This window comes from Malaya genurostris, chromosome 1 (assembly GCF_030247185.1).
Source record: "Malaya genurostris strain Urasoe2022 chromosome 1, Malgen_1.1, whole genome shotgun sequence".
NCBI classification, from domain to species: Eukaryota; Metazoa; Arthropoda; class Insecta; order Diptera; family Culicidae; genus Malaya; species Malaya genurostris.
This window is the reverse complement of record NC_080570.1, coordinates 94,527,730-94,553,206: the sequence shown is the minus strand read 5'-3', so window position 1 is coordinate 94,553,206 and position 25,477 is coordinate 94,527,730. Positions and strand designations below refer to the sequence as shown.

Genomic DNA, 25,477 nt, shown 5'->3' with positions numbered 1-25,477 from the left:
TTCCCTGCCATAGACGCCATTTGAAAGAGTAAGCGATATATCAAAGGGAAAGCATCGCTCTGATTGGTCCATAGATGCAAAAGCGAAGCTATAAATAAAAGGTAAATTATAGCTAACGTTTCAGTTCTACGCGTAGCATGCTAGAGGTAGGTTGTTACTAGACAGCAAGACAAAAAGTGCCATAAAACGATTTGAAGCTTTAATTGGTATGCTCTGATCTTGTGTCATGCAAGCTCGGATGATATTCCATGTTATGTCGTTTCGCCTGAGAAATTGAGAAAACTACCCCAGGGTAAATTTTGAGTGCTTAAGATTAATTTTTAATTTATACAAGATGAACTCGATTGATAATGAGAAAAAGTTTATCGCTTCAACTGCTTGCATACAAAACTTGAACAAAAGCTTGGCGAAGAGAAGCTTTAATATCAAAATCCGTATCGCAAGTATGTATAATGATATAATTGCATACATTTGGGATATTGGTGTAATCTCGTCGGCTATAAAACAAACAATGTTCGGTGTTGGTTCCTAATCAAGATAATTCTAGGCAGACTCTCGTGCAATTGCGGATTCAAAAGTGTGACGATTGATTGAACTGTTTGATTGTAGATCATTGGAAATTTTGGTTGCCTTGTTCCACATCAATGGCTCGAACAACCACATGGGGCTGATCCTTGTAGTTTTTACTTATGCAAACACACTCTTGGAATTGAATCGTTTCATTTGGGGGCGTTCCATTTGAATTTAATTTTCTTAAAATTGAATGTTATTTTTATGTTAATCCCATATTATATTTTGGAACTGGAAGTTAAATCCTGATAAAGTTTAAAAGTTTTTAGTTGACAATAACTACTTTTATTCGAATTTCTCTGATGAAATTCGAGTGGCACTATTTTCTTTGTTTTAACAAAAACTGTAATTTCGGAACCGGAAAAGAAAATTCAAGAAATATGTTTAGACCCATAAGAATTTTGTATAGGATCATTAGGCTCCTAGAAACTTACAAAACCTGAGAGCTAGAAGAAACAACTGACTAGTTTTGAGGAATTGGCTTCTCTTCCCAAGTAGCAATCCGCAACTAGTTCTGATACGACTAAATCCAAACTATGTTGCAACAAGAGCACGAACATGTTTTTTATGTTATACTGGTTAAAACAAGGTGACAGCAATATTTCTTCCCAACGTGACTAGTTACGAAATAGTTATTTAGGTTTCCAATCACTACATCTTTTCGACATATTAAATTAATTATAATTTATAAGCTATCGTTACTTAATCCAAACATATCTTTATTCACAACTATGCTTCTAGCTACTAGCTGAAAATAAGTTTATTTTCCTTCTATCGTAGCAACCCGTAACTAGTTCTGATACCACTTAGCCCAACTATGTCGCAACAAGAGCGCGAACATGTTTTTTTTGTTACAAGGTGACAGCAGTGTATCTTTATAACATAAACATTGAACTAACTATCATGTGTGAGTTATCGCTACTTAATTCTAACATATCTTTAATCACAGCTATGCTATGCAGCTACTAGTTAAAACAAGGTTTATTTTCCGTTGCGAAACCTTTATAAATACGTAAACGAATGTGAAAATCGTTACTGTGAATTGATATAGCAGTTACTGTGAATTGATATAGATATTACAAGATTATAACACACAATTTTTGCATTGATTCAGATAGCTATCGGTTGGTTTTCTCAAAGTAATCATAACGAAAATGCAACCTAAAAAACTTTTGTTGGCATCAATATGGCAACACACTATGGAGTCGCAAGAAGTTCATCAAACATAAATAAAACCAGAATATTACTGTTTTCAAAACTACTTTTGGCCAAAATAATCAAAGCCGGAATAGTCATCTTTGTTCTATGCAGTAACATTAAGAAAAAAATATTGGAATTGAACATCGATTGTGATAACATTATAATTCTCATGATATGTGAATTTAAAAAAAATGAGAAATCACTCTATTTGAATTAATTTTGAGCAATCTGAACAGGTTTATTTCGAAGTTTATTTTTCATATCTTCATAAACAGATTTTGATAGAAGGCGCTTAAAAAAACAGTTAATTAAAATTGAATTTCGCTCGACAGTTTTAAAATCGTTGTAAAATCTGTACCTCGTATCAAATTTGTGATTTCAAGTACTTTACTGCCTTTTTATTGTTGGTAGAAAAGCATTCTGGAATCATTCAATGTTTATAATGTCGATGGTGACTAAGTTTCAACTAGTTTAGTTGAAAACAAGTTATTTTCAAGTTATGGAAAGATAAGTTTTTTTAGTATGGCATTACAACGTAATGTCAACTCATTCGTAGCCGACTTAGCAACTAGTAGAAACTGCGCTTTTTGAGTCACGCAATTGATTAGATATTAGTTGCATTCACTCAAATTTCCGGTTGCAAACTAGTCATAAATAAGCTAGCGTAACAAAAATTATTACTTGGGTTGTCATCTTCTTATATAAAAATTTAGTCCTGAAAATGGAAGAATTAGTGATGAATCTCTGTTATTCCGAAACCGGGAGTCGCATCTGGATGAAATTTGATAGTAACTCATGAGTTTCAAAACCATTCATTGAAATCAAACTTTTTAGAAATCTTTTCAGTCATCTCTAAAAAACTTAGTGCATAATTTTGGTCTAATTTTGCACATGTCACACTATAGTTCCGGAACCGGACGTCGTATCAAGATAAAATTCAATGAGACTTCAAGCCTTTTATTTGAGGAAAAGATTGTGAATATCGGTTCTATTATAATAGATAAAATTAAGTGAATCTATTTGTCTCATCTCGACGATCTGAGTCGAATGGTATATAACACTCGCCCCTTCGAATCCTAAATTTCGATATTCTGAGAGATCGTATATCTATTTTCATGGAATTGCTGTATATATAGAAAATTATTATTATGGAATATATAAGATTTCAAATTATATTTTGTGATAGACCACAGATGTAATTTTTACTGTGCTCTGCTGGAGTCACTTTGAATCTCTCGCCATCAAGCGTACAAGTGTATGCAAACGGAGCACATTTATAGTATTTATAATTCTATCGTCCTCCCACTCGCAATCACACTCCAAGTGTTGTACCTACACGAAAAATATAACAAACACAGTTTACTATTTACTATGATTTCCAGGGTGGTTCTAAAACATGAGCTGCATCCAAAAATGCACAATTATAGTGAGAATATTTGTTGGAATGTGAATCATATGTATGTCCTACTTCTGGTAGTTTCACGTGTATTCAATTTGGTCATGTACGTTATTCAATCAAACTTATGTTGAATTTTTCGAGGCACAGTTATGAACCACCCTGGCCAGTATCATCCAGTTTCGTTTTATTGTTAATCATAAGGAAAATAAAGTCAATTAGCAGTTAGTGCAACCTCCGCGTAGTTCACACGAAGTTCCTCTCTGCCTTCTGACTCTCCTCCGGGTAGTATAAATGATTCAGCGCGAGTAGAGAGGACTGATGGTTGCGTAAGTGTGTTTGTTCGTTTGCGTTTCTACACAACGCTTTTTCAGTGTGTACTTTATATTAGTAGAAAAACACAAGCGTTCAATTGTACAAATATCTTCTGCCCGTCGATTACAACCCCTCGTTCCCTGACCCGACTGTGCTGCGTGAGTGTACAAGTTGTGACGGTCTTTATTTATTATCATTTATTTGATCATGAATTTCAAATTATCACAATTAAAGTTTATTTTTATTCGAGCCTCAATTAAAAGTGAAAGTGCGGTCGGTTCCCATGTTCTCCGTCAGCAGCAGAAACGACAAACGGACACCGTCGGAGCTTTGGGCTGGTTTGTTGTTTTGCTATATGACCAGTATTTACATACAATCGGTATGTGTAATCATATTGTGTCAATTAAGATTGCTTGATAAGATAAGCAAGGAACTCTGGTTGAATAAATGGTTGCCAGTCGATTGAACTCTAGCACTTAAATTTGCCATCATGTAAAAATTAGAGCTATTTTAGTCGTCGTAATCGTGTTGTAAGATAACGGAGTGTAAGTATATTTGCATCAGTTTGCCTTTTGAATTGCAGTCAACGTGTTGGAGTGCTGATTTGTAAGATGAGTATTAATGACGAGGGAAATATGTGCTTTTATGTAGTATTATTGCCTCTATTCTTATAAAATACGAACTATGTGAAATATGATTTTTTTTTATTTATAACAATTTTTATTCAGGCTAATTTGCGTATAGCTTTACGTGGCCGATTTACCCATGTTTTTGTTACACAATATAATTTTTTGTTGGATCTCGTTGTCACCCTTCTTCTAGGGGGAGAGGAGCTTCCATTTCCTTCTAGCGAAGATTGGAGGTCATTTTGTCCGTTGCTCATATCATCCATTGCTACATCGTTGGAATTGTGAGTGGTTTCCGTTTCCTTGTTTTCATTGTTGATCGCAGTCTTGGGTTCATTTGCAGTTGCTGTAGATGCGCTTTGTACATTGATTGCAGTTGATAGTTGGTTAGATGGTGAAGGTGCTTTTGAAACAGGAGCACTGCATTCACTAGTCTCCGTTGTTAGGTGGTTGTCCTTGTTTTTGTTTGTTTTGTTTGTTTTCGCAGTTTCAGTGCAAGGTTTGCCGTAGTGTGCAGGTTGTTCACAAAACTGACATGTAACCAATTGATTTTCATACGTAATCAACGTTTTACACGGATGTATCCCGTCTTGACCACAAATGATGTAAGATGGAATTGCTTTACGTAGTTGCATACGTACCACTCGCACGCCATTCCGGATACCCGGGAAAAAATTCCGCCATACTTCCTTTTCGATGGAAAGAACTTCACCGAACATACCCCTCGCTGGTCTGCGGGGGAAGGTCATGCACGCGTACTTCTATGGCATTGTTCACCATGTACACAGGGATTTTATATTTAACATTGTCATGATCAATACTGTGCACCCCGTTATTAACCGAAGCAAATGTTGAATTGAATCTCACTTACATCATTAACGTTTAGATGCATTCGTTCCTTAAGCAAGTTTTCAATTTCGGTTGCTGCAGGTCTAACTTTGCAGCGCTTGAAATCAATACAAATTGAATTTGTCCTTGTTGGCCAAGTTTCAGGCTTTGTTAAATCGTATTTGCCCATTTCGTACACTCTATTGTTCACTGCACTATATTGTCTTTGTTTCTGTCGTCGCGACCGTAAGAAATTTTCGACTGTGTCGTTTGCGATGCGAGCACGAACTGATGTGAAATATGATGACTGATTAATACTATACTGAGAACACGTGTATTCCTGGTTTAATGAAAATTGTTTCAATATATTTGATGCTGATTTCGCCGAGAGATCTCATCAGTAAATTTAAACCTTTATCGTTTACTTTTTCTTCTGTAACATTTTTCCAGCCCTAAACATTTTCCATGGAATAATATTTAAATCGTTTATCTATTGTTCTTTTCTGACAGAAAAATAAAAATCTAGATTCCTCTAGAGACAAATAAATTTTTCGTATATTTGATATAACAAAATATCTAAATAACATCAACCGTATTTTATTATTTTTCGTTCGGTGATAGGTTGTTCAGAATCCTACCTTTCCTCATTACCATTGCGTGAATTCCCAAGAAACTTAAATATTCTCGCGTATAAGATTTATACGTACACAGTTTGAAAAAACCTTCTGATTTCACAGCATACAAGATGCACATAAATTAGGCATTGCAGTTAACGCAATTTACGTAATTTCGACTGAGCCACATGCTTGGCAGGCTAATGGTGCATATAAATTCATATAGTCGTACTTACTAACCAAATGGAAATTACAGTTGGTACCAGTAATATTCATTCTAATTCAACATTAAGTCATTAAAAATGCAATATTTCGTAATTAAACTAAATAGTCTTATTGAATCGAATCGTATGTGGGATTAGGTCACCTGTAAAATTGACTGGAGAAAAAAATATTCCATATGTTGGAACAACGCCGTGAGTAACAAGTTCGAACCACAGCACCACATCTTACAATCGATTGGATCATATAAGGCATTGCTTTGGTTGTTCCTGACGGAGGTTTGATTAACTAAATTATTATTTTATTTTTTAGAGGTTTTAACCTTAAGGTCATTCGCCTCTTCGGGCTTTCGGGCTTTTTGACCCTATGTGCGGGAATTGGAATCGAACCCGGGCAGGGTGCGTGGAAAGGCATCGACTTACCCATCTCGCTATACACGTCCCCATAATTACTTTATTGGTATGAATACACAGTTTCATCTAAACAAATCGAAGCGTAAAATATTTCCAGTAGCAGGTGAAATCACATCAACGAGTTAAACATTTTGAATCCCATTTTGATTTCAATGTTCGCATTACTCTTTCCTGTGCGAAAAAAATCATGGTAAATTCGAGTAAAAAATTGTTTCCGAAAATCTTTTCGCTACTATTCGATTTTCACCATGAATCGATTAGGTGGCTTGATTGATCGATGTTTAATAATCATGACTGCGAGCAACTAATTGATTACATAAAAAAATCAGACATCACTACACACTGCGTTAAATTTAAGATTTCAACGGTATTACTCGAACATAATTAAAATAAGGACATTTTTTTTATTCCGATTATAGATTTTTTAACCTTAAGATCGCGTCTTCGGGTCAAAAAAACCTTTTGACCCAATGTGCGGGGATGGGAATCGAACACCTATCACGTTATACCCGTCCCTTGCCTGCAAAAAAAGGCGGGTGGGTAATGTAAGAGACATTACTGGATGTCGTGAATACGGAAACAACTGACATGTTCCTTAACACTTCCGAATATCAATTAGTTGAACAATTGTATGAATTATGCAAGCATTCCCCTTTTCCACATTTTTCGCAAAAACAAAGAAGGCTTCACTTGATCTCGATTACTGCGAATTTCACACAGCGAAAAGTGCACAAATCTAACCAAACTGTTCTAGATTTGCACTAAACTGAGGATGTTTCCCTTCGATTTGCGAACAACAAATCCTAATAGTTCTTTAGAAAACTTTTAGAGCCTTTAGAACGGCTGATTTTGTGTAATGCTCTCCACCGTTGCTTTTTCACCAATGCAAATGACTGGCAGCTGTGACGTAATCGCTCTTATCGGAAGCGAAACTAGCTTTGCAAACGACACAAAATACATCTGCTCGCAGTGACGATAGAATCCAAACTGATCGAATTTTTGTTGTGAGGCTTGTTTTTACCTGATTTGGTTTGTAGCTTTTTCACTAATGGGCGGTCCTAACGGCTATAAAAATAGCAGCATATAGACTTTAAATTTCGATATTTCATTTCGGATTTGCATTTCATTGAAAGAAACTATCCGGATGCTGTACGGGATTCATTCCTGCCTTTCAGAAGGACCAAATTGAGGAACTCACTACGATATTCATCACTTTTCGGAACATTTTTATCGAACAATTTGTTGTACAGCAGCAGATATTTTGTTCTCTTCCTCAGAACGCGTTCTGATTGGCTGGTGTTGACATGGGTCAAATGAGACAGGTTTTTCAATAGTGTACTATTGAAATAATTCAATGCTTTTTCATTACACGCTTAAGTTGAAAATTTTCGATTCTATTGGTAGTTAGATTATTTAAATCCTTTCACAGATCACTGAGCTACGAGCTTTAAAAATACGAGAAATGCAAACGCGCCTTATGAATTATCCTCTTTGATACTCGTTTACACCAAACATTTCAGAAAAGTTTTATTTTGAATTATTTGAGATTATGTCACACAACTGAATATTTTATCATAAAATTGTGATCATATTGCCGATGGTATGTAGCAAAAATTATGTTGATTCGTTAAATACAACAAGAGATATTCACGACCAAAAACTTATCACTTTCTCAGAGGGTAAATTTTGAAAAGGCATCCCACAGTAAAGAAAGTCGTATTCACGACAAAACAGATAACAGTTAACGGAGGCAGGTGAGATTAGGATCTATCTTTGGGGATATCATACTTTTCATTTATCAAAAAGTCAAGTTATTTATCTAAATGAAACCAATATTAGATCTACATTGCCATATTGAAAAACTGCATTGGAAAATACTGAAGTGGGTTTTCCAAAAAATGTATCTATTTTTATATATGGCTCTGAACAAATTCTCCTATCGGTACAGACGATCATATTAATAATCGGGATATTTTGCTACATCATTTCTCCATGAACAGGATGATTCGAATTTATAACTAAAGTTGGTTGATACTTGAACAGTAGACATTGTATGAAGAAAATGTACATGATGTTTTGCTCCAGAAAACCTTTGTTGGTAAAATATGAGGTATGCTCGACAAATTTTGAAATAAAAAATTAAGAACAATGAGTTGTTATCAAAAATATCTTTATCATTTTCAGAATATTCTCCATTAAGAACAATATCCTTTTGCATGCGATGGATCCAACTTCTGATGTTATATGTTTACGTTTTGTCTTTGACTCATCAGTGCATAGCAGTTCAAATTGAACTGCTTTATGAAAAATTTGGCGGTTCAATTTGAACGGCTAAGCAGACGTAAAGTTAATGTCATTTGTAAAACACTTCGCTATCACACACGATGTGTCTAAACTGACGTCTCGGACGAAACCAAGATTCGGCCTGCTGGTCGAAGACGAAACGTAATCATATACAAACAGATTTTGTGCGTCTAGCATAAATTTGGGAGCAAAAAATAAACCTTTTCCTCTTTCTTTTTACCACAATCTGTGCGGACAGCACGTCAGTTTAGACATTACACATCGTGTGTAATAGCAAAGTATTTTGCAAATAGCATTAACTTAACGTCTGCTTAGAGGTTCAAATTGAACTGCCGAGTTTAAACAGTTCCATTTGAAATGCTATGCACTGATGACTCAAAGACGTTGTATGCCTAGCATAAATTTGGATGTAAAAAAACTTTTTCCCAATCAAATTACAATTCTGATGTTATTTTCTGGCTTCGAAGAAGATATTTCAAAACATGTATTTTTATCGCATAAAACGCTTCTGCAGGTTTAGATGAAAGTTTACCTCGCAATTAACTTTAGACGTGTGGAAATAAGAAAAAAAATTTGGGGGCTAAATCTGAACTATATGGTGGAGGCATCATTTCAAAGTTTTGAATGTTCAATGTTATGAGTGAGAGCTCGCAATTTCGTGATTGAGAATGATTCTTATCAGGTGGTACCTACCTTATCCTCATATTTATAGAAACCTCTGACAAACTAATGGTTATGTATAATGATTCTACTTTCCTCTAACATCTGCGATCATTTGCTTTGAAATTCTCCGTGCTCGTACAATTTTCGATGGACTTCGCTCGATTTGGAACACCCAAACAATCAATTATTGTTTCTCGTGGACTCATATGCACAGACATATCTCAGAACTTATCGAGTAACCCTTGTACTAAATCTAGATTTCTTAGTACGATAAGAAAAATGTGTGCGTGCTAGGCTGTATTTGTGTAAAACCTGTTTCAATCTACCTAGTGGTGCTATAATACCTTTCTCATATAACTCAAGTTTTCATTAATATTACTAAGGGATTCATCAAAGAATTTTTTCATTGAATATTAAATAGGAACAAAAAAGGTTGTTTGGGCATACATTTCGATTACTATTTCTGGCATTTCCGGAACCGGGAGCTGGGAACCGACATAGCTTCGTTTGACCAGCAACTGACCTATAAGTTGAAACAGTTTTGGATTGAATATTGAAGAATTTTTAAGTTTTTTTGCATTTTCGATCAATAAGTCAGGTTGCAATTTCAAATATATTACTTTCGTTTAAATTTGAGTTGGCGAAGATCGGTTTAACCGTTGCTAACATATTGGAGTGATTTTCGGTTTAGAGCACACGAGCCTTTTTCTGATACTTCCGGAAACAGTAACGATGATCCGGTATACTTAAAGTCAACGTATTTGGTCATGAACTAATCATACCTGAATAATTGAAGAAATCTTCGGCTTTTTGAGTGTATTTGATTAAATTTTCCGTGGCATGTATAAAAACACACCCCTGAAAATGAAATTTGTATACCCATCAGTCTGTAACTCCGAAACTGGAAGTCGTATCCGGATATCTTTTGGTAGGATTATATGGGCTTGTAAGATCTTTCATTTGAACCTACGTGTTCTCTGAGAAAATCGATTGGACGTTTTTAGTTCAATTTGCACATTTTACCCCTTAACTCCCGAACCGGAAATCGAATCCAGATGAAATTCAATAGCAGGACTACAAGGCCTTCAATTTAAATCTTAGTTGAACAAATTCGGTTGAGCGGTCTCTGAGAAAATCGAGTGCACTTTTTATTCATTTTTTTAAATATTTTACCCCGTTACTCCAGAATCGGAAGTCAGATCCGGGTACAATTAAACAGCACCCTATGGAACCAAGAGACCTTTCATTTGAATCTAAGTTTGTGAAAATCTGTCCAGCCATCTCCGAGAAAATCAAGTGCACATTTTTGTTACATACACACATTCATAAATACACACACAGAGAGACAGACATTTGCTCAGTTCGTCGAACTGAGTCAAATGGTATATGACATTCGGCCCTTCGGGCCTCGGTTAAAAAGTCGGATTTCACAGTGATTGCATAAATTTTCTGTATGAGAAAGGCAAAAAATTAAAGAAACATTCCGATTCCTTCCTTCTTCGTTTTCCACACTACATAACTAACTGTGGAGTTGCCTGATGCATTTCGAAACTTGTATTCAAATTGTAGCTAAATTTGCCGGATTTACGATTTTTCACATTTTTTTTCTGGGAGTGCATTTGTAGTGAAATTCACCGCATCTCAAACTTAGATTCATTTACACTTTTAGTACTAGATGAACATCCGACCCTTGATTTTGGAATCCTTCCATCCTTGAGAAATCATTTGACGTATTCACAAACATGAAATATCCTGATCTCGATTATTCAAGCCCAAGTGCTATATGACACTTAGCGTTCTGAATTTCACATTCACTACTTAGTCTTATTTTTTTTACTACAAAAATGAAATGTAATCAGATACTATATATGTAATGTGATTTTTCGCAACATGTTATGAAAATTATGCTTGAAAACAATGGCCTTAGTTGAGCAACCTCCGCTACTTAATCGCTGTGAACCGAGCAATAAAATTATGCGCTCTATGCTCGTGAGCTGCCACTGTGTGTTGTGCGATATACCTATGGGTTAGCGGGAAAAGTACCGAAACAAAACAAAGTGAGATTCACACAATACGAAGTGCTACATCGAGTAGGTACACATACTATAGAAGCAAAACAGCCTGTAACACAAGGAAGGAAAAAGCAGTCAGTGTGCCGGGTTCTGGTGTTTTGTATAAATCCATTTATTTTGTCCCCTGCACCGATGAGAAGAGTGAGAACGAAATAAGTTGGAACAATTCAATGTCAATTTTATTACTGCTTTTGCTACATGTGTTTGGTAAGAAACCACCTGGTGCAGTTTTCATATTTTGTTTCTGTTCTGCCATACTTTTAGTCCGATATGATACAATCGTTTGGACGAATCGAGGTAGCATTCGGTAATGTGCCACGAGAGGGCACTACCATTAGCTGAAATTGGCCCTAACCAATGATAAATGCTTGTCTGATAACCTCAATATATTCCCGCGGTTGTCATTCGTTCTCGATCGTTCGATGCAACAGAGCTTTCAGAAAACATGAAGAATGTTATCGAAAAATGAGAATATTGAATCTTATGCTTGAAACTGAAAAAATTGTAAATGAAAACACTAAGAGATCTGTTTCCATATTTTTGACGGTTATTTTTGACATTAATGTAAAAAGACAGAAGCGCATAAAATTACAGTATTTTTTTTAAATCAGACTATGCTCAATTTGAAAGGAGTTAATGCCTATTCGCACTTGGCCGATCAGACCGATCCGACATTTGTTTTTTTCCTCTTCGGCTAATACGATGCAAAAAAGTCGAAGAGGATATATCTTTGCTAACGATCTGAATTGTTGGTCGATTCCGACCTACCAATACATGCACACGCCGGCAGCTCGGTCAAACCCGAAAGAGAAAAAACGAATGTCGGCTGTTGTGGGATGAACTCAAGTCATTGAGCAAGTCATTTTCTCTAACACAGAAATTGACATCACTTGCTGACATAAGATGAGAAGAAAATTGGAATATGTTGTTCTTTAGTCTGGATTGGAAATTCAATGCATAGGGAGCAGATTTTACAAGCCATTTTTCGTTTATTCGAATCCCAACCTTGAATAATTCTTGATGTTGGTAAGATCATAGCATTAGCCACGAAACGTGCGTGCAGAAAAACGTAGTTCACTCTGCGGATTACGTGGATTACATGGCAGACTTTCTAAAATACTCTTCACTGCATACTCCAACACACCTTTCATTATTTATATTGCATAATATAATACATATCTCTATGTAGCCTGAGCATGGTGACGTTTTCTAAGCGACCGCACAAATTTATTGTTCGTGTTTAATTTTTGCAAATTATCTTAAAACTCGTTGTATCCGACTAATGATTATTTGCAACACTTCGGTATTGATCGTATTTGAGAATGATTTCAGAAATGACTTGTATAACTTATTCCGAGAAAATCAAATTTGAAAGTAATTCAGTTTTTGAATTTGAACCCTTTTAAGGATCCTGGCTTCTGCATAAAGACCATTCATATCAGAATCTTGCCATAGGGGAATGGCAGGCAAAGCGGGGTATGCTTGATATCATTCTGGATTATGGTGTCATCTACCGGAAAAATTTGGGAATTTTCGAAAATCAGTCTCTATTAGAAATGCATGCAAACATTTGACTGGAACTTCCGGAGACTTAGGATCACGTTGCTTGAAATTCATTGAAATTAGAAAAACAAAAGAATTGCAGTAGCGACTGGGACTTGAACGGACAAATATTTGATTACAAAGTATATCCATTTCGCCGAGTGGTGCATAACATAACGTTATACTTTTGGATGGGCTTGTCAATAACGCAATAATATAAAAAATCTTTCTTAATAAACCCAGCGGTGTGAAAATGCCTTTCTCTTCTTTCATAACAGTCTCATGAAAATATATTTCATACTTTTATTATATAATTTCGGATACTAATTTTGACACCAATTCATTCAGATTGATTCAAGCAGTTCACAAAAGCATGCTTCAGTGTTTATGTCACACAGTCAGCATCATTTTTTCCAAACTAGTGCTTGACATTTGCGTTGCCTATTTGTATGAGAACAGTGATGCTAATCTAAAAAAAGCCTTCTCAGTCCACTTAGTGGAATTTTCATATATCTTGAAAAATCACCATAGGGGGGAGTACATGAAATTTTCGAAATCGAAAAAAAATTTGTGATGCCAAAAGGCTTAGAATTGCATGAAACGTCGAGATTTAGTGTCATCTCGAAAAAAATTTTTTTTTAAGATCGACTTTTTGGGACTTAGAAAAAATATGAAAGTCCCAGAAAGTTGATTTTTTCAAAAATTTTTTTTTTGAGATGACACTAAATTTCGATGTTTTATGCAGTTTTAAGAGTTTTAGCATCAAAAAAAAATTTCGATTTTGGAAATTTCATGTACTCCCCTCTATGTTGCTTTTGAAGATCGAAAATTGTCAAACCTTTACCACCGGGCAGCACCCCTTACGCATGTCCGATTTAGCTCAAATTTTGCATGAAGGCTTTTTTCGAGGTGCTTCAACTTTTGAGCACTAGAGTTTAACAGAAATAGAGGTGATCCCAAAAATTTTGGCACCCTTATATATATAAGAGCGGTAAAAATCAACGTGTTTTGTCGGTTACGTCACTTATACAATCATATCTCCGGAACCAAAAGTCACAGCCATTTGGTCTTCGAACTTGATCAATGACCCGACAGTAGCTTTCAAACGAGCCCAAGTTTGTGAAAATCGGTTCAGTTATCTCTGAAAAAATTGAGCGCGTTCAAATTCAACGCTTTTTGTCGGTTACGTCACTTATACAATCATATCTCCGAAACCAAAAGTCACAGCCATTTGATCTTCGAACTTGATCAATGGCCCGACAGTAGCTTTCAAACGAGCCCGAGTTTGTTCAAATCGGTTCAGCCATCTCTGAGAAAATTGAGCGCGTTCAAATACAATGCTTTTTGTCGGTTACGTCACTTATACAATCATATCTCCGGAACCAAAAGTCACAGCCATTTGATCTTCGAACTTGATCAATGGCCCGACAGTAGCTTTCAAACGAGCCCGAGTTTGTTCAAATCGGTTCAGCCATCTCTGAGAAAATTGAGCGCGTTCAAATATCTTCTAAAAGTGCACACACACATACACACACACACACATACACACAGACATTTTCCGATCTCGTCGAACTGAGTCGAATGGTATATAACACTATGGGTCTCCGAGGCTCCGTTCGAAAGTCGTTTTTTCCAGCAATTCTAATACCTTTCTATAGAGAAAGGCAAAACCCTTCTTAGTCCCTTTAGTGGAATTTTCTTATATCTTTAAAAATCACCATAAGGAGAGGGACGATTCATGAAATTTTAAGATTTTTGGCATAAAAAAAAATTCGACTTCGGAAATTCCTTGTACTCCCCCCTATGGTGCTTTTTCATTTCAAATTTTCAAACCTTAACCGCAGGGCAGCACCCGTTACGCATGTCCGATTTAGCTCAAATGTTGCATGAGGACATTTTTCGATGTGCTTAAACTTTTGAGCACTAGCGCTTTACGAAATTAGAGGTGATCCCAAAATATTGGCACCCTTATATGTATAAGAGCGGTAAAAATCAACGTGTTTTGTCGGTTACGTCACTTATACCATCATGTCTCCGCAACAAAAAGTCACAGCCGTTTGATCTTTGAATTTGAACAATGGCCCAACAGTAGCTTTCAAACCGAGCATAAGTTTGTTAAAACTGGTTCAGCCATCTCTGAGAAAATTGAGCGCGTATAAATATCTTTTAAAAGTGCACCCACACATACACACACATACATTTTCCGATCTCGTCGAACTGAGTCGAATGGTATATAACACAATGGGTCTCCGTTGCTCCGATCGAAAGTCGGTTTTTCCAGCAATTCTAATATCTTTCTATAGAGAAAGGCAAAACCATTTTTAATCCACTTAGTGAAATTTTCATAGATCTTGAAAAATCACCATAGGGGGGAGGGGAAGTGCGGTACATGAAATTTCCGAGATCGAAATTTTTTTCATGTCGAATATCTTAGAATTGCATGAATCATGAGATATTTTTTAAGTCCTAGAAAGTCGATTTTTTCTACAAAATTTTTTTTCGTTATGACAATAAATCTCAACTTTTCATATAATTCGGCATCCTATGGTGATTTTTCAAGATCGAAATTTTTCACATCTTAACCGCCGGGCAGCAGGCCTTACCCGTAACCGATTTAGCTCAAATTTTGCATGAAGACTTTTTTCGAGGTTGTTACACTTTCGAACACTACCGCTTTACGAAATTAGAGATGGTCCCTAAATATTGGCTCCCTTCTATATATTAGAGCGGTAAAAAACGACGTGTTTTGTCGGTTACGTCACTTGTACCATCATATCTCCGGAACCAAAAGTCACAGCTTTTCGATCAATGTCCCAACAGTAGCTTTCGAACGAGCCTAAGTTTGTTAAAATTGGTTTAGTCATTTCTGAAAAAAAGGAACGGTAAAAAACAACTCGTTTTGTCGGTTACGTCACTTATATCATCGTATCTCCGGAACTAGAAGTCACAGTCATTAGATCTTCGAACTTTCACCGGTTGCAGTCCATTCAGACGATAATCATTTTGATTTCGGAATGAATTAATGGATCCCTATTTCATCCTTTGGCCCATATCGACGCAAAAAATCTTATTTATTACTTGTAAACATGACTAAACATTGATCTGAATCATCAACACGTTGTTGTTTTGGATGGACTGTGAGTAAACGTACTACCTACTTTGAAATGAGCTTTTCATGGTCAAACGTTCATATTTAATTGTAAACACACTGCTTTCTGACATATTTACAGCCTTAGCTATCTCACGCAATTTCAATTTACGATCAAATATAACGAATTTGAGGATTTTTTTCTTATTTTCTGGAAGAAACGCCTCAGTTGGACGACCAGAACGTTCACCATCATCGGTGTCTGTATGTTCAAATTCAGCCAGTCAATAACAAATGCTTCTTTTCGATGGAACAGAGTCCGGATAGCACTTTGAAGCCATTGCTGAGCTTGAACAGTTTTTTTTGCTATCGATAAGCAATGATAAATTAACACACGGAATTGTTGTGAATATACTGTTTTGAAAATGACAAAAGTAAATTCACTTAAATGGCTGTCACTTTTCTGACTAATCGAAACGTCATGAAATTTCACTCAAATGTTTTTTGAAAGTTTGTATTTTATAAAAGTCATATGGATCTAACAAAAATAGCGCCATCTGTATGTCAGTCACACGACTCGTCGAGTGATGTGTCAGTATAGCAATTCTGTTATGATTTATTTCCAAATGTTTTTACGGCCATCTCTGAAACATCGATGTTATTTTTAATTTATAATTTTTGACCGCTTCTGCAGCTACTTCTAAATTCGGAAACCGGAAACTGGGATAACTGGCGTTTGTTTAGTCATCTTTTAATAAACTCTGCAAGCTGAAAGATGTTTCGGTTTTTTACATTGTTTCTTATAATAAACAGATTTGATATTGAAGAAGGCTCATCACCATGTAATTCCGGAACCCGAATTCGAAGAAAATTCAACGACAATTCAAACTGAGAACAGATTCAACTAGCGTCTTTTTGTAAGATCAGACAGACTCTTTCTTATGAAGATGAATTTTGTCCAACCCAGGAACATTATTGTTACAAGACAAAATGCTATTGAAAAGACTATCTTTGGTTAGGAGATAATTATTAGGAGGATCATAATTAGGAGGCAACTTTCGAATAATTTTCTTCGTGGAAACAGAAAGGTCAAACTTTTTTAGCAATTGCATGGTTAGTTCTACGGTTATGTTGATACGAAGAATCCGCTCTTGCTTGCGTGACCAGTGCCATACTAGAATGAATGTCAAATCCTTACGAGGGAACGTTATTTTTGTGTTGAATAGTTGTGTAAATGATCACAAACAAAAACAAAATGATTATTCTAATCGTTTTATTCCTATTCCTGTTTGATTTGTCCGAATACGAACGATGAATGATTTTGCGTCATTACAATCCCCGTCATACAATTGATTTTATGTTGTTTGTGAAGCTGCTGAGGAACAACGAAATCCCGAATCATTGATGTTCAAACCCCATCGGCTATAGCCGTTCGACGCACAGTGCTTTGCCCTATATGATGAAATTTTGAAAGAACGGCAGGTGCAAATGCATTTTGAGTTTATTCGCCGCTATGCCTCTGCTTCAGGCACTCTCTTTGCTTCATCCTTTCGTGACGCTCCTTTGAAATATTAGACTCTAGCTCGAAAAAGGAATGGAGATGACCAGACAAGCAATAACAATAAAATTACCTTATGTTCGATTGGGATTTCAGGTTTTGAAGGGTTACTCTTCATTCTCTTGTTTTCTCAAGTTACTCGCTAACGTTTATTTTGGAATAATTTTATCATGCTCATCTTTAATCAGGTGTTGTGCTCAGATTTGGTGGAATTGTTGAAAAAATCACCGCTCAGTAATTTTTCAATTTCTTCTGGTTTCACTTAACATCGATCGAGTATGTTTTGATGACATCAAATACAAAATTCTTTTAGCAACAGCAACAGCTCTTCATGTCAGTCAAACCATTGGAATTCGCTTCTCTCGTTCTTTGTACCGTTGATCAACAAATAAAATACATGCTTTGAAGCTGGATTATAAAATCAATCCAGCTGTGACATCGATACCAACCACAGGATAGAAAGGTAGACCGCAAATGACTAGGTGTTTACACCCAATTTAGCTTTCATTTGTCCCCGATTTTAAAGCCGGCGTTAGGTGCTGAAACTATCTGCTCGGCATGGAAGAAATGTAAAGAAGGGTGAGACGGTTTCGAAACAATAAAAAAAGCTACTTGCAAACACACAGATGCTGTTGGTGATTATGATCGGATGGGGAAGGATGCAAACACCAAGCAGACGGAGACGACGAAAATGTCGTAGTTTTTATTCCTGCTTCGTTAGACACTCAGGTCACTCGGCAGTCAGGTTACACTTATGTCCATAGCATGGTGTATTTCGAACCTTTCTTCCGAGCTTTGTTGATGTCGTGTGCAGGTTGTATCATATTTCTATGCAAAAAATATATAGTGCCAAGAGGAGGTCCAACAGTAAGAGAATACATGTTAATGAATCCGCTCAATCTCATATAAGTCTTATTGACAGGTTAATGTAATGTCAAAAAGACGTGCGGGAGAAGGAAACTCGCGAATAAGTTGATGGGTTGGATAGTTTGTTATGCACGGAAAGATAATGTGTGAAATTATGAATTTTAAATGCTTCTAATTTGTTTTCTATTTTGATGTCAGAGAAATAATTTTGGCATATATAATCGGTGTTTATTTCAATCATTATAGATTGTTGCTAACTCAGCATTCGTGAAAACATGATACATTACTGTTGGAGAATGAGACTCACAAACATTCAACATACTAAAAAGTTTTGAAAATTTTCAAAGTAAAGTATTCGAAATACGTTGTCGTTAGTGTTAAAAGAATTCCCGAAAATTAGGTTAGCGTCCATTTCTAATCAACAAAACAAAAAAATAAAACTTTCATCACTATGATTTCCGTCGAGCGATTTTCCGTGTATAGTTTCACCTATACCATTTCTCTCTACACAGAAGAGTGACGTTACAATTTTCGACAACCAAATACATTTTGGACAAAAAATGACCACCCAACATTGATTAATGAACATGTGTTCAAATTCTAGAACTTTCTTGCATAATGATGTTCTTGTCGATGAACTTCAACTGTTGCAATAATTGTTCGTTACTCGGAGTGGTCTTAAAAATAGAATGGGAAAGATATTCAATTAGTTGATGAGTTTCGGAGTTTTTTTTTTGCTACTGCTCAGGATTTGTCAAAGGTCGGATGAACCCAAATAATTAAATCGAATTGTTGCTATAATCCTTTTATTCCATTAGCATTAGAGACTACTTATGTGTGTTGTTACTCTGTTATCGATCAGGATGAATTGAGGTTGCAAAATGTATCTGTCTTGTCAGAGCAACATACATGGTAGTTTTTAAATTGTACAATCTGCATTGATTCCGGTATGCTGCTCAATATCGTCGCCGAATGCACGATCCATTCAAGAAGAGAAGAGTTGTTAGTTCGATGTATGTTGTTATTAGTATACCGAGGAATAGTTAGTTTTCTATTCAATTCTAGTGACTGTTCTAGTCGAGGTAGTATTAATAATTCAAACACAAAAAGAAAATGTTTAAATAGGAACTAGCTCAACGGGAACCCACATCGTAGTTAAAAAGATTGGAGCTTAAAACGTCATGTCCAAAAATCTTCCTGAATAGAACAAATGGAATTGAACTCAAAACTATTCGTGTACAGCGAAGAACTGCAATGCTCTGCATTGTATTCCGAAAGTACCTCACATCGACTTAAATATCACTTTGAACACCAATATTGAATTTAAAACGGAATTTGACGTAGTTTTAGTACATAAACATATGAATGTGCATTAAGATGGGACAAAACTTAGGTTTTGGCTACACTAAACTTGTCGTTTTACTTTTAGGTCCCATAGGAACTATGCCAAATTTTAACTCAATCGGAAATACGGCGTCCGCGATTGAATTTTGTATGGGATTTAGTATGTGAAAACTGACTTTTTACCCAAAAAAAATTGCCAGGGGAGTACCCTTTGAGTTGCTCCACAATCTTCTGGATCATCATAATAGTTACTCAGAATAACATGAAGAATGTTTTTAACATTCATGCTTAAAAATTCACTGTAAAGACACAAAAATATCAAACATGTCGATTCGAAGAAATAAGATTTTGTTGTTTTCAACAATGCGAGTTTGTTGTGATTGATTCTAAAACATTGTCGAAGAAATCGTATTTCCTTTTATTATAAAGTTAGATTTTTGTGTCTTTACAGTGAGTTTTGTAACATGGTTTTTTACTTCAAAAGAATCTTCATACTATACTGAGTAGCTATCAAACAACCCATATCAACCGTTGTAGCACAATAAAATAAACTCAAATCATATTACGAGCCCAAGTAGGAAGGGTGCTAGATATATAAAACCTGTCTACCAGTAAAACCTTTCGGCGCTGTTTATTTCTATCATGTACCGTTTATCAAACCTCCTTTTTTATTTAGTAGTTATAAATACCTGTTTTGATCTACCTAGTGGTGTGATGATGTCTCTCTCGTATAACTCATATTCTCATAAATATTTTTGTGATATTTTTCAAAAACCGCTTCATTGAAACTTGAATGAAAACAATAAAGTTTCTTCGGGTGTAAACTAGCGTAACCTACAAACTGAAGCAGTTTCCTGGAATATCTAGTAAATTTTTTTCCTCTTTGGAATCATTAATCAGTGACAGTTCGAAATCTTGAAAGCGCTTCACCCAGTAAATCTGCAGTCAGAAATCGGATTCGGATGAAATTAAATAGCAGATTATAAGACCGTAAGACCTTTTATTTTAACATGAGTTGGTGAAAATCGTTTGGCTATCTCTAGGAAAATGAAGTGTGTTGCGTTTTTTTCTATGATTTCCGGTACTTCCGAGAATATCGAAATATCAGAAATCATATCTTTCGGCTACCGACTAAGAATACGTACACAATATTAAAATTATAAGGTTAGCTCAAAAAATTTTATTCTTTTTATTATTTTGTTTATTTGTTTATTTGTTTGTTTGGAACAGGGTAAAGCCCGGTGGAGTTAGTTTCTGTCAAACTTGCTCTCCAACAGGCATAAAACCTCCTCATCTTCAGCATCAACAGATTACAATCATCCAAATGATACATTTCACTTAAACATAGCATTTCTAAACTAACTAAAACTAATAAGATAGTAACCCTAGGAACAATTTCTTGATAACGTTTCGTGATAGATTAAAGTCGAATGAATTGGAGCAGTGGTTGAATGTTCGACACATGCTGGCAAAAGACTCGTTATACACATAATTAGTTCTAGCATATGGGGTCCTAAGAAAAGAATAGTTTCTAAGATTACGGCGATGGATATCAATTTGTAAATGCTGTAAGAGTTCGAAGCAGTCTATTCTTGATTGGAGGAGATCAACCACAAAAGTAGCCTTGCTGACGTCGTGACGGACAGATAACAAAACGAGATCAATTAGTTTGCATCTGGAATGGTAACTTGGGAGGTTCCAAGGGTTTCTCCAAGAAAGCCGACGCAGAGCAAAACGAACAAATTTCCGTTGAATTGCTTCAATGCGTTGGATATCGTTTTGGTAGTACGGTGACCAGACAACCGAGGCGTATTCGTTTCGACATCCCTGTATATAGAAACATACTCTTGAAAATTAAATTTATGTTTACTCTTTACCCTGTTATTCCGGAACCGGAAGTCGTATCCAAATAAAATGGGGATCGTAAGACCTTTCCTTTGAATCTCTTGCTTGTTAGAATCGGCTTAACCATCGCTACGGAAATTGAGCGCATATTTTTTGCAATTGTTTGCACATATCACCCTGTAATTCCGGAACCGGACGTCAGATCCGGATAAATTTGAATGTCGTTCTCTGGGAAAGTATGACCTATGAATCTGAGTTTGAGAAATCGGTTCAGTAATCTCCAAGAAAATCGAGTGCATATTTTTAGCACATTTACACACACAGACATTTTGCGATCTCAACCAACTGATTCCAATGGTACAATCGGCTCTTGTATTTTTTGTCTTTAATAACTTTTAATAACTTTTTCTACAAACATCGAATTGTTTTGTGGTTTTTGAACCTTTTCTTATTGGTTAAATTTAATACGAAAATACAACATGCACTGAATTTTAGAGTCTATGTCCAAAAAATTTTGTTGCAATAAAAAAAAGTTTCCTACTACTAAATTTTATACAAACTTGAAACCGCGAACGTCAACATATATTTTAACTGATCGATCTAAAATTTTGTTTAGTTCCTACGGAACCTAGAAAGAACATGGAAAGTATGGTGTAGCGAGAAAATAAACCTTTTAAATCGTTTCCACGATACAACTTTGTCTTACTTTGATATTTTTTGGACTTTTTGATATTCAAGTAATTGGTTGTTTTTACAGGGGATTTGAATGTTTCACTCAGATTTTCCAGGAACTGTACTGAAACTTGGCTGCATTTTGATGTGTGTGAGTGATATACATATTGGACGATAAATACAATTTTTTTACACAAAGATAAAAAACAATTTCGGTATGCTACCATTAATTCATGTGAAACAAAAAACTATCTTATTTGTCAAAAGACTTTGCGCTAGATGGTACACGGAACGACCGAAATCAGCATTTTCGCGAAAAATTTAGTTGATTTGCTGATTTTAGTTAGTTATTTTTTGAGACAACTAAAAAAATCTTACTTTTGCTGATTTAGATTTTTTATTCTCATTCCCTTAATAATAATAAAATATTTGTTGAAATGACTGTTTTTTTTAGTTGAATTCACAAATTAAACGTACTGTCATTTCTTAGCTAAGGCACACTTCATATCCAGTCAACTAATTTTTTAGTTGAATTAAAGAAATACAATGTTGTTTTCAACCAATATGAATGGTTGAATTGGCTTCTGCAATCTGCAGCTATATGGCGCCCTGTCACCGAAACGGTAACACCTTAATGACTACTAGCCACTAAATGGCACACTACTGCCGAAAAAAATTCAGACGCGGTTGTCTTTTCTATATTGGCAGGTATAAATACGATGTTGTGTTGGAGAAAAAGACATAAACGAAACGTAAACATCTTTTTGATTTTTTTTTCTTCTAAATCACTGTTTTCTTCATTCTCACTGAAAACTTTGAGCACTCGGAAAACAAAAACCGAATACAAATAGTACACCGGACGACGTAGCCCGGAATGAGAAGATACAAAAATACATCATTTGACGTGTACAATTAGAATGCAACATTCGAAACTCACTTCACTGTTTCGCGTAAAAACATTATTACCCACAATCGCTTTAACTGCGCACAAATTCTGAATAAATACACTTTCCACTAACAGTTTACGTCATTTTTACATATCGGTTTAGAAAATTATATAAGGATATATCGTAACACATGCGAAAAACATCTAAACAATTTGCGAGCAGTTTCAACAAGACTGTCCCTTTTAGCTTTTTAATGGATTGTTTTGCTTTGACACTGCTGTCCTTCAGTAATGACGGTGATAGATAAATAGAATCAAAGTTTCTGATTTTAATAACGATATTAGTTGTCAATGAGAATTTCGTGTTGGATTGAAATATTGCTGGTTTGTGTCCAGAATATTCGCTAACTAAACACTTTCTCTAAAAATAAGAGCTTTTTTCAGCACAGTAAATTCTAAATTTTAACTAATTTTATAGTTATTTTGGAAATTTTGTTGTTAAAATCAACTAATTCAAAAACAGTAATACGAATTAGGCGCAGAGCTAATTTCGGTCGTTCCGTGCAAGAATGTTTTCCCTTTGCATTTCGTGAAGATATGCACCAATCAACTTATCCTATTGCAATGGTGGTTGTGTTGCATTACAGTAATGTATATGAGTAAGGTCAAGGTTGTCTTTTTGTCATTTTCATATAGAAAGGTTATGGAATCTTTGTGAAAACCGAGTTTTGAACCGAGGCACGGAAAAAAAAACAGCCGCTTGTCAAAACTGAGCCCTTTGTGTGCCGTAACTGTATGAAAACGAAAGTGCCAATATTGATAAATGCGTCAACGCATTGTGTTAATGTGTGATTGGCACATTGTTCTAAGCGTCCTCCCCTTGGTATGCTACCATTAATTCATGTGAAACAAAAAACTATCTTATTTGTCAAAAGATTTTGCGCTCGATGGTAGATCTCTTGGTAAATGTTCATCCTACTACCCTAATACATGCCATAAATGTATCGATAAATGAATAACATTTCGCACAGCTCCCATTTCCTCTTCAATTACATCACTGTTAACCTTTACTCGCTACTCATTTCGTTTCTCCAAGCGCATCTACGCCAGCTACTAGGTTCTCAGTATTTCGGCTCTCTCGCAAAAGCCCAACTGAAGCCTTGCCTCCAGTTTAATTGTCGACCTCGGTGTGGATAATTACCACTCTGTCCGGATTAGAAGAAACTGTTTCCCTAGTGTAGACCTGAGGTAGGTGTAGTAGAGTGAAAAACTTATCTTCTCGAACATCACTCCGAGCATGAGAAAGTGAACAAAGTATCAATTAAATAAATTAAAATTAATAACATTTTTCTCACTTTACTGTTTCGAGCCAAGCCGATGTTGCAACGCATGGTTCTTAACAGCAGAGTCGGCGCTGATGGTATGCAAAATTCCTAAACGCCATCACCTGAATTGTTATTGCTGCTTGAGCCCTTTGGCGGAAGCGAGGTTAGAGTAAAAGGAAATGGAACGTAAGCGGAAACAATTTTTAGTTTACTGTTTAATTTATGTTTCTACGTTGCTTATGGAGGTTTGTTGCAGTCTGATTCTTCTTTTTTCAGTTAGGTCTACTTCACAGTATTATAAATACGTAGTTACGACAACACCAATAAGATGTCACGTATATACAGCAGAAAAAAGGTATGTTGCATCGGGACATCATTCTTCGTGGATATATTCTAACTTCGCAATGTAATTACATTTGAAAACAAATTGTGTGTTGAACTAATCAACATTCTGCTCAATGTCTATACTCAGTATGATTGTGATTAATTGAACTTGTAATATAGCACAAGGTACAACCTTCCAAGTCATACCTAATAGAAAAAAAACATTATATCGGAAACCAGAGTACTGAATCATAAATTATTAACGCTATATACAGCAAAATTCATGGTATTAAAAAAAAGCAACGGTAGTTGTACGCTCTGATTTTTGTAATCACTTTAATGGATCTTTGTCTATCTGTTTATTTGGAGCAGGGAAAAGCCCGGTGGAGTTAGTTTCTGTCAAACTTGCTCTCCAACAGGCATAAAACCTCCTCATCTTCAGCATCAACAGATTACTATCATCCAAATGATACATTTCACTTAAACATATAATTTCTGAACTAACTAAAACTAATTAAATAGTAACCCTAGAGATTTATTGACAACTTTTCGTGATAGATTGAAGTCGAATGAATTGGAGCAGTGGTTGAATGTTCAGCGCATGCTGGCAAATGGCTCGTTATACCCATAATTAGTTCCAGCATAGGGGGTCCTAAGAAAAGAATAGTTTCTAAGATTACGGTGATGGATATCAATTTGTAAATGCTGTTAGAGTTCGGAGCAGTCTATTCTTGATTGGAGGAGATCAGCCACAAAAGTAGCCTTGCTGACCTTGAACTGCTTTTGTAAATTTCCAATTACAC

General features: G+C 35.6%; 1 protein-coding gene across 5 annotated transcripts in view; it reads left to right on the top strand.

Moving 5' to 3' along the window:
• Positions 1-25,477, top strand: part of LOC131425118 (TOX high mobility group box family member 3-like) — a 176,622-nt gene that overhangs the window by 24,673 nt on the left and 126,472 nt on the right. The window contains exon 1 of one of the 5 annotated variants that reach the window (XM_058586724.1): positions 3,609-3,860. The exons of 3 other annotated variants lie outside the window; for them this stretch is intronic. In XM_058586724.1, coding sequence (XP_058442707.1) covers positions 3,765-3,860 — 96 coding nt within the window. In that variant the 5' untranslated portion in view covers positions 3,609-3,764. Of the gene's footprint in view, positions 1-3,608; positions 3,861-25,477 lie in introns of those variants that run through there. One more of the 5 variants, XM_058586720.1, reaches the window with a different exon arrangement.